Here is an 11,228-nt window from a genome sequence, read left to right on the forward strand (position 1 = left end):
ATCCACCTCCGATTTCGATAAAACTTTGTAAAAAGCTTTATTTCGGGTTAAGATAAAAGCCTTTAAAGGGAATTTTGGCGACTCTTATGACAAAGCCATTTTTTAAGATAAAATGATAAAAAATATAGGAAGATTTTAACAATTCTACTGGACGTTATAAATTGTTACAAATTACCATTATATATTATATACACTTCTCCCCACTTTAATTTAAACACGTGATCTTTCTGTTCAAGTCAACAAACATACTTTAGGAGTTTTTCATATTAAGTCAAAAGGGATTTAAAACATGTTTTATATGAGTTCCCGACTTTTTACGCGAAGCGAGGTCCACCCCACTGCACCCCCTGCTTACAGGGCAAAGCGCGGTTTATCATTGTACGGTTCGGGTTTTCAACTTTCCACGCGAACCGTGGTCCATCCCCATCCAAACTTGCTTGTGGAGGAAGAGCGTAGCTCCTCCCCCGCCTACATATGTATTGTTTGTACACACATATCAGTAAATTATTTCCTTTAGCACTGACACAAACTGTTATATTTCTTAAACTTTTTCATTAATAACTTTTTAATAAATAACGAGCGATGGCTAAAACATTTAGAAGGTTACTCAGGAGAGTGCTTTTTATAATATATGTCAAGGTCAAGGTCGCAGGAGGTTGCTCCCCCTAAACTAAAAAATTACACTGTACAACAAAAAATCACTTGCTTTCAAGCACAAGAACGAATCTTGCAACATTTCATAGTTTTTTGGACGCAGAAAACGATCCCGTTTGCCAAATTGCTCTATCACGTCACAATTTTGAGATATTTGCAGTTAAAGTTGCAAGAATGGAATATTTTAGTGTATTTTGGCATATTATAACTACGATATGTGACGCATCGGAAAAGTTTAATCGCAATCAAAATTAAGTATGTTGTTAGGACTTTCAGCCCTTAAAAGAAATTTTTTATGTCGCTTAAAAAGATATTGATGATTAACGTAGAGTCTATTGCGTCAAAGTTGCGACTTACATAGCATTAAGGATCTATGAAATATTTTTTAATCAAACCTAAGGGTTTTGCAGATCGCTGAAAACTAAACTTATGTAAAAGTTGATAAGTTCAAAATGGCGAAGCCAATATGGCATATATCAAAACTAATACAATGGTCGAGTTTTTACCTTTAATATCCGCTATATTAACTCTGCCATTTTTAATTTATCAACTTTGACATCAGATTAGTTTTCAGCGACCTGAAAAACCCATTTTGTATAATGTAATGTATTCACATTAACACGGTACCGGTGCGTGTACTGTGATTAGCGATCCCCGAAAAGATATCACCTCAGTGAGTAGGAACGAGCGGGGATAGAGTTAGTTACCCGGTGACCGTCAAGGGATACACACATTATACTCTGTTATCTCCCCGATTATTACCAATACATATCTTATTGTCGATTGTTACAACTGAGTGTTTTATTTAACCACCTCAGGACACCACAATTTTGGCGACGAGGTATTTTCGAACGCGTGGTGCAATTATTCAAGACAATAACGATAAATAGTTTTCGTGCAAATTTCGTGGAACAGTGAGCGTGTGGCACGCCGTATTCGAAGTCCACAGCAGTCGGAGAGCACGGTAAACGGAGAGTGTACAACGCTATTGAAGCGACTTGACGGTCACTTAAGAATAATATTCGCGCAGTATACGGAAATAAAATTTACGCAAATGGTAAATTGTGCGCTGTAAACGATATTACAAATATTCAAAAATTTTCACGTGCATCGTGTGTGTTCGGAAAAGGAACATTGGACAATAAAACGAACAAATAACGTGAAAAGAGACAATTAACGGTGAAAGTGCGTTGCAATAAAATTTATTATTTTTCTAATTGACTGCATACGGAAATAAAACTTTGTCAATTAGGGTATACGGAAATGAACTATGGTGTCATTGTGTTAAATGTCGGTTTCTAGAAACAGTAAAAGTGCCATCGATTATTCAAAAACATCGTGGATTCAAACGCTTACGAAACCTCAATTAATTGAAACTCTAGAGCAGTTAGAGTTAGCATACAAGGAGAATTTTGGTATCGATGAGCTTCGTAAAATTCTGCGAACTCACGTAAGCAAGGTGAACAAAAGGCAGGGACAACGACAAGGCGAAGATAAGGAACCGCAAGGCGGTAAAAACGAAAACAAGAAGCCAAGGGTAACTCACACAATGGCAGGAGAGAGCAACAGCACGAAACTGGAATTCCAGTTAGGAAAAGACGACTGGGAAACATATACAGAGAGGCTCGAATTATATTTCGTAGCCAACGACGTGAAAGCTGAGAAACAAGCGGCAGTGTTGTTAACGAAAATAAGTTCCGATACTTATAAACTAGTTCGTGATCTGTGCGCGCCGGATAAGCCGAATACAAAATCTTTGGCCGAGTTAGTGAAATTAGTGAGTGATCACTTAAATCCGAAACCGTCAGAAACGATGGAACGATGCAAGTTTTATCAAGCGCACCAAAGCGCAACGGAATCAGTAGCGGAGTTTGCAGCGAGATTAAAAAGCTTATCGTTAAACTGCAATTTCGGTGATGCTAAAGTAGCTTTACGGGATCAGTTAGTGTGCGGACTGAAAGATCACGCAACAAAAAAAGCACTGTTTCGTGAAGATAAATTGACGTACGACTCAGCATACAAAATAGCTGCTGCGATGGAAGAAGCAGAAAAGAACGCGTCGACAACAGATAAAATTAGTACCGGTACAACAAGCAACGCCGCGAGTGTAAACGTAATTCAATCGAATTTGCGGGCGAGTGAGAAAAAGAGACAGTATCATCCCAGTTCGGAAGGTAGAGGTGCTTATCGCGGAGTCCGAGGACGAGGACAGCGATACAACAACAGACCCCCGGCTAACAATGGCAGCCGGGCTCCGCACAATAACACACAAGTTCAGAGCGCGAGGCGTTCATCGTGTTATTGCTGTGGGAAGGCAAACCATTGGGCACGTAATTGCTATCATCGACACAGCACGTGTAATTCTTGTAAGCAGAAGGGGCACCTGGCAACTATGTGCCGATCTCAGAGGGCAGCGGTTCAACATCTAGAACGAGAGTCGACGAGCGAGGAGCAGCGGCGGGAGGAGGCGGTATACGACTTCCTCTTGGTAGATGACAACATAGGCGAATCAACGAGCGGTACCGGTAAAGCAGAAAGCGACAATGTAAAAGCCGATCCTATGTATTTAAACGTAACGATTAATGGGAAAAAGATAGATATAGAAATTGATTCGGGTTCGTACGTTGCGATCATTTCGAAAAGTGATAAAAATAAATATTTCCCCGAAAATAAAATCACGCGCAAGGCGCCTGCGTTGAATGCATATGGCAAAGTCCCATTAGAAAGTGAGGGAGTATTAGAGAATTTGAAAGTAAAGTTAGGGAATCGGGAAGCAACGTTAAAAATGAGGGTAATGACAAGTGATGGTCCAATTTTGATCGGTAGACAATGGCTAAAAGTTTTTGGGTTGTGGCCATTGCCATTGAACTTGTTGAGCAGCGCGAATGATTGTAATAAAGTAGATGTAAATAACGCGACGAAACAATTTCCAGAGAAATACCCGAAATTGTTTGGTCCCGGCCCCGGGTTGTATAATAGAGGAAAGCTTAAATTAGTTTTGAAAAAAGATGCACAGCCTATAGCGTTAAAAGCGAGACATTTGCCATTTGCATTAACAAGCAAAGTTGAGGAAGAAATTAATCGTCTTGTTAAATTGGGACATCTCGAAAAAAATCGATGTGAGCGAATGGGCAACGCCAATTGTGCCGGTAATAAAATCGGATGGTTCCGTTAGAATTTGCGGTAATTTTAAATTAACGTTAAATCCGAATTTAGTTCGAAATCGACATCCGATACCGTTGATTGATGAAATTTTTATAGCATTGAGGAATGGCAAGAGGTTTTCGCAGATTGATTTAGAGCATGCGTATATGCAAATTCCGGTAGAAGAAGGTAGCCGAGATTATTTAACGATAATAACGCACAAAGGGTTGTACAGATATACTAAAATGACAGAGGGCATTGCATCGGGACCGGGAGATTTTCAACAGAAAATCGAGCAATGTTTAGCTGGAATTGACGGAGTAATCCCTTATCTTGATAATATCTATTGCACGGGCAAAACTGATGAAGAGCATTTAGAAACGTTGAACGCAGTATGTAAGAGACTCGAGGAATACGGTTTCAAAGTAAATATAAGCAAATGCAATTTTTTCAAAGAAAGATTAGATATTTTGGGGTTTGTTATTAATAAAGACGGGTTGCACAAGTCGAGAACTAAAGTAAATGCAATGATTGAAGCTCCGACGCCGGTCGATAAAAAAAAACAGTTAGATTTATTTTTGGAACTTGTAACGTATTATGCGAGATTTTTACCTGAGAGAGCGACTAAACTAAAATCACTTTATGAGTGTGCGAAAGGAGATAAGTTTGAGTGGACAAAAGAGTGCGAGGAAGCGTTCGAATGGGTGAAAAGAGAATTAGTATCACCGTGTGTATTAGCTCACTTCGATCCAAACGAAGAAATTATATTATCGTGTGATGCATCGTCGTATGGGTTATCAGCGATATTGTCGCATCGATATAAAGACGGTACAGAGAAACCGATCGCATATGCGTCGAAAGTAGTTCCCGAGAAAGAGTTAAATCGTGCCATCATTGACAAGGAAGCGAGTGCAATTGTCTTCGGATTTAAAAAGTATTATAATTATATTTTTGGTAAAGAGATAACGCTGAGAACAGACCATAAGCCCTTAGTTTTTATTTTTGGTCCAAAACAAGAGATTCCGTTAACGACAGCAAGTAGATTGCAAAGATGGGCGTATTTTCTGTCAAGATTCATATATAAAATTGAATATGTTAGATCAGAACATAATGGTAATTGTGATGCACTCTCGCGACTTCCTGTCAAAGACAGCACACCAATTTTCGATAACGAGTATATATCGATAAATTACGCCGAAGAGTCGTTGGAAACATTAAACGCGGTGGAGATCGCAGTAGAAACAAAGCGCGATAAAATGCTTAGTAAGATAGTACGGTATGTGAAGGGTATATGGCCAAACGCGAACAAGATGAATGAGTATGAGAAAATATTCTATGCGAAACGTGACGAGCTAGTGGTAGAAAAGGAGTGTCTCATGTGGGGATACAGAGTAGTAGCTCCAGAGTCAGTGCAAAAGTGTGTGCTAACTGAATTGCACGCATCCCACTTCGGCATAGTAAAGATGAAAATGCTGGCGAGATCGTACGTATGGTGGCCTGTTAGAAAGAGAGATTGTATATATATGTACTAGCATATAAGTATATTCATATATAGAAGCGCGCGGCGCAGTCGGCATTGTTCGGGGGACGTCGGTCACGTGAGCCGACCGTGACTCGGTTGCGATGCGAGCCCGGGCAGAGTGAGGCTGTAGGCGCATGCGCGGGCCGAACATGCTCGATCTCGTCGAAGCGCGAACGGCCATTCGTTACCGAAACGTAGATCAAGTCGCACGTGTATACGATCAGTCAGTAAAACGGATGTTGCATCATCCAAGAGATTTGTTAATCACTTCATCGAAAGGGACATTGTTTTATCCCGCATCCGAGCGAGAAGTTCCACGAAGCACGAGAGCTGGCCGCTCAGTTAATTACACGAAGGAAGGAGGGCCAGTATTCCAGTATATTTCGAAGAAAGGAAGGACGACTATTGCCGTTACTGTTTCAAGCATTCCCTCGTAGCTAATTATTATCAACATTAATAAGAGGGATTCAATTACGGCGCAAGCCAGTCACGCCATCCTTTCAAGGATGTGCCTATCCAGAAGCGACGATTCTGCTGTTTGTGAGGTAAACCAAGAAATCTATCGATGTTTTGCTAGTTGAACAAAGCCTTAGGTAACGTGCGTTACAGTCGGCTTGTATTCAATCTCTCTTACAGAGGCCACGAAATTAGTTTACCTCAAGGAAGGTCATCTTTCGGAAAGAAAGTCCTTCTTATGATAACAAACCTTTCTGGTTTTATAACGAAAAGCTGAGCTCAGTACAAGATACCTTTTCATTTAATTGATTGCAATCAAACAAGTTTGTCAATTCCATTACGAGTCATTTTGATAGTTTGAGAAACACGATTCTTGTGAAAAGTGCACATAAATGTAAAAGAAACTCTGTATTCTATTTTCATATACGTTAAGTTATTCTTAAACATATTAAGGATTTGTCACGACTATCTATTGCGTTACAAAGATAACAATCGTTACGGTGGTGATCTTGTTTACCATATCTCGCTTAGAATTATTGAGTCATAATTTCCAACGCTGGAACCTGAATATTTCATACTTTAACATTTCTTTAATTTACTGTCTGATATTTAGTATGTATTCTGTGGGTGATAATTTCAGATGAATGATCCTTTTCATGATATACTTTTCTATGAATATTTATAGTAACCATTTCATGGTACTTTTAAAGGTTTACATGCTTGGATAAGTCTTCTTATAATGACTTAACATTAAAAGATGAAAACGAACAGAACCCTGAAGTGTTCTCAAGAAATACTACCACATTGAAATCAGATAAAGAAAGGAATCATTCACCAACTAATATTTATATTCTTTTCATGTATCTATTGCGTCACTGATTTATTGTGTGTATGTACATATGTTTTTATCTACTGAAACAAATATTATCTAGCTTATAAGAGAAAATATATGCAATCTCTCTCGAACAAAATAGATTTAAAATGGATGTGCCGCTCCCTCCTTAAGATCAATATTTCTTTTGTTTAACAGAAGTTACACAATCCAACATATTTCTAACATGGCCGAACATCGATAAAGACATTGAGAACATTGCGGCATCATGTAAAGTGTGCGTGCAAGAGCGTAAGAAACCGGCGAGTGTTCCGTTAACGCCGTGGCCATTCCCTGATAGATGTTGGAGTAGGATTCATACAGATTTCTTAGGTCCGTTTCACGGTCATATGTTTATGTTGATTATCGATGCTTACTCGAAGTGGCCTGAAATTATTGATATGCAAAAGTGCACTCAGGCCCCGAGAGTAATTGAAGAATTTAAGAAAGTTTTAGTTCGTTTCTGTCTTCCGAGACATTTAGTGAGTGATAACGGTACGCAGTACACGAGTATCGAATTTCAAGAGTTTTGTAAAATCAACGGTATAAAACATAGCTTCACTGCACCGCATCATCCTGCGACCAACGGCGCAGCCGAGAATTTCGTTGAAACATTCAAAGACAAAGTAGATAAAATTGTCAAAAGTGGCAAATCGCTTGATTATGCAATTAATCTCTTCTTGTTCGATTATAGAGCTACCGAGCATTGTACAACGGGAAGAACGCCTGCATACATGATGTATAAGCGAGAGTTGAGGACGAGATTCGATTTATTAAAGCCGAGCGTGAGCAATGAGGTACGAGCGAAGCAGCTGGCACAGGTAGCGAGTAGAAAAGGCAATCGAAATGTCGATTTCCAAATTGGCGAGAGTGTGATGGTCGATGATTTCAGTGTACGTAGTAATAAGCGTGTCGAAGGTCAAATTATAAAGAAATTATCTCCAGTAAAGTTTGAAGTTAAAGTAGAGACTGGCAAAGTTTGGAAACGACACGTCGATCAGATCGTCCGATTCATTCCGCCAAATGATAATAAAACTAACGTTAAAGTTGCACCTGTGAGCGAACCAGAGAAAGTATTGCGCCGTTCCAATCGATTAAGAAATCGTTATAGTAGCGAGAAATAAAAAGGGAGGAATTGTAATGTATTCACATTAACACGGTACCGGTGCGTGTACTGTGATTAGCGATCCCCGAAAAGGTATCACCTCAGTGAGTAGGAACGAGCGGGGATAGAGTTAGTTACCCGGTGACCGTCAAGGGATACACACATTATACTCTGTTATCTCCCCGATTATTACCAATACATATCTTATTGTCGATTGTTACAACTGAGTGTTTTATTTAACCACCTCAGGACACCACATATAACATAATTAAAAAATACTTCATCGATCCTTAATAGCTATGTAAGACCGGTATTCATAATCGAATCTTATATTTAAGACCGTCTTAAGTACGATCTTAAGATGTTATGAACCAATCACAGAGCCGTATTAAAGTAGGGGATATATGGGATTTCTAACTCGGGAGCTCCGAGGGGGGAGCGGGGCAGGGGGGACTCGAAGGCGTCGGGACATGTTGTTATCAAGTGTTTATAAACATATTGGTGACAAAGGGGTGCCGTCGCTGTCCGGCCGAGGGGGGTCCGCGGGGGGGGGGGGGAGTGTCAGCGTTCTAAGGTAAGGGTCCGCGGGGGGAGCGGGGCGATGGTGGGGGGAAGCAGGGTCCGCGGGGGGGGGGGTCCGCGTTCTATGGCAAGGGGTCCGCGAGGAGAGGGGGAAGGGAGTAGGTATCCGCGTTCTAAGGTGATGGTCCGCGGGAAAAGGGGGGGGTGTCCGCGTTCTAGGGCGAGGGGTCCGCGGGGAGGGGGACGCGCGTCGGTTATGGCGCGGGGTATTACAAAGGCTAGCGGGCGCCGTTCGGCAGCTGGAATTTTATCGGCGATTATAAACAAAATAGAGAGTTAGATCGCGAGACACTCGCCTCTGCAATGATCTCATCCTTCTAGAACATGCGAGCCGCCATTCGTTTACGGCGTCTTACACTACAAAAGCGAGCGCCGATGGTCCGACGACCGTTTAAAGATAAAATAGCCGAGGTAAACAATCGATATTTGTCGTCGATGACGATTTAACCGTCGCGGAGTCCTCTTCATGTTTTTTTCTAGGAAGAGCCGCTGCCGATTACGATTTAACCGTCGCGGCGGTATTCGGTTATGGCGCGGCATATTACAAAAAGCGAGCGCCGATGTCCGGCTGCTGGAATGTATAAACAAAATATGCCTAACGGTAATTATACAAATGCATAGCATCCATTGTCGCCAGGATGATTATAGATCCACATCTTGCGGATCAGTCTTCGGCTAGCTTTCGCAACGCGAACGTTTATACTCGGGGGTGAAGTGTTTTGTGTCAAGTGGGCGGTATAAAGGAAAAAAGTTTTTTCGTAAAAAACATGGAACACCTCGAGGAAACGGAACGCGACCTGTTGGAACGATCCAACCAAATCGCTACCTTGGGCGAATATTTTGCATGGGCACAGCGATGCGAGAAATTTATTGAGCAGCTCGAAGAAGGCTCTCGTTCCAAGCGTCCGCGGCTCTCAATCAGACACAGACAATCTTTAGTGACAATAATCGCGCGACTCGAAGGTGCGAAGATTCGATTACAGAGACAGTTCATACATATCGGTGGTGAGTACGCGGCGGGCAGTAGTAGTAGTGACGATAACGCGGAAAGACTCGTTTGGCGAGAGATCGATACCGCGTTCGAAAGCCGTATATTGACCGGTGCGGTGATAAATACCAATCACATCGAACCTCGTCAATTTCTCAAAGATGCGAGAGTCATCGTGCTCAATCGTGTGCGGAACGTCATGCAAAGACACGCAAGTGTAAAGATAAACACTGTGTTCAACGGCGAGTTTGTGACGGGTGACAAACGTGCGAACAAAAGTGTCAACACGAGAAACTGTGAACTCTTTCGTACGCAAACTCTTTCAGATTTGCGCGAGTGGTACAAGCGACACGTTATCGAGCCTACTTTATCATCCCTAGAGGAATTTCAAGAACGCGACAGCGGGTGGGCGTTGTCACGTATACTCAATTTGACAGTGTGACAGGAAAATGAAAACCCTCTTCCTCGACATTGACATTTAATGTTTAAGATCCTTCCCTCGACATCGACGCTCGATATAAAAGTCTATCCGACAGAATTTTCGGCTTCCCGCGCTGCCCTGCGGGTCGAGCGCCGAGCCCTGTGAGCCGTCGAGACGGCGAGCCAATAGGGTAGCGATATGCGATATCGACCCGCAACGATTGCGAGGATCGAAGGGGGTGGGCGCGTGGTAGCGGAACGACCAAGAGATCTCGAGGACTCTCCCGTCGGTCTTCGGCGAGATCAGTCCCGCGTCTTCGCGTCAGCTGTCTGCCGGTTTTCGAGCGACTTCGACGAAAAGGTTGTAATCGCGTGTAATTTGTCAAGCGAAGCGGCGAACATAATTGTTAACGAGTGTGCGGGCCGTTTGTGGCGGACGACGAACATGTAAGTTAACCTCAATATACTCATATATCGCTTGTTATCTCCCTGACTTTCTTTTGGCTTCGGCAAAATTCCTTGGGTCCCGACGGAACTCCCCTTGAGTGTCTCATATCAATTGTGGATAAAACGTGAGTTTGTTAGTTCTCGCAAAACTAACTGGCGCCCAATTATTGGAAAGTATTGAAAATTTTAGAGCCCTGGCAGCCCTTGACCCAGGCCGCGCCAGGTGTCGGCATTATTCGTCGAGTATTAAGTGGTAAAAGAATAACGCCGGTCTCAACAGTTAACGTGAACAAATACAATCCTTTGCGCGCGGGATGTTACCTGAAATTACCTCAAGAAATTAAATTGAAAAAAGCGGTGATCAACGTGCAATCGATGGACAATGCGTGTTTCGCGTGGTCAGTGGTGGCTGCTCTACATCCAGCCGAAAGAAATTCAGAACGGGAATCCTATTAAATATACTAAATTTACAAGACATTGAGTTTCCAATGACGTTGAGTCAAGTTAAAAAGTTCGAACGACTCAACGATATATCCATCAATGTGTATACCATTGAGGGAGAGAAGACGCCAAACGTTCTCCCGATACGGCTCACCGACCGGAAGATGGACAAACACGTAAATCTGCTGTACGTGCAGGACTCGCGAGACGACAACGTGGGACATTTCGCGTGGATAAAAAATCTATCCCGCCTCGTGAGCTCGCAATTGAGCATACACCATGGTCGGAAATACTTTTGCGATCAGTGAGTACCTATACTTCTTTTAATAAAATTATAGAATATTTTATTTTTTATATAATAATTTACAAAAATTGTGTTTTTTGCAGATGTTTACATTATTTTAGTTCAAGCGAGAAATTGGAAGCCCACGGAGTAGACTGCCGAGAGATAAACAACTGTGCCATCCGACTACCAAGCGAGGACGACAAGTGGCTGAGTTTCAAGAATCACAGCAGGAAGGAACGACTTCCATATGTCGTGTACGTCGACCTGGAATGTACCCTCGAGAAGACGGATGCGGATCCGAACACGGCCACA

General features: G+C 42.1%; 1 protein-coding gene across 1 annotated transcript; it reads left to right on the plus strand.

The window, feature by feature from the left end:
• Window positions 1-1,335: 1,335 nt before the first annotated feature.
• On the plus strand, window positions 1,336-7,975 carry LOC139780018 (uncharacterized). Its single transcript, XM_071718548.1, has one exon. The coding sequence runs from the start codon at window positions 1,943-1,945 to the stop codon at window positions 3,827-3,829; it is 1,887 nt and encodes a 628-aa protein (XP_071574649.1). The 5' UTR covers window positions 1,336-1,942; the 3' UTR covers window positions 3,830-7,975.
• The last annotated feature ends 3,253 nt before the right edge of the window (window positions 7,976-11,228 follow it).

Source organism: Temnothorax nylanderi, unplaced genomic scaffold (genome assembly GCF_030848795.1).
Source record: "Temnothorax nylanderi isolate EJ_2023f unplaced genomic scaffold, tnyl_v1.0 TNYL_tig0257_pilon, whole genome shotgun sequence".
In the NCBI taxonomy this organism is placed as follows: Eukaryota; Metazoa; Arthropoda; class Insecta; order Hymenoptera; family Formicidae; genus Temnothorax; species Temnothorax nylanderi.

Coding starts and splice junctions, on each gene's coding strand:
- LOC139780018 (XM_071718548.1), top strand. CDS start 1,943: ATGTCGGTTTCTAGAAACAGTAAAAGTGCCATCGATTATTCAAAAACA.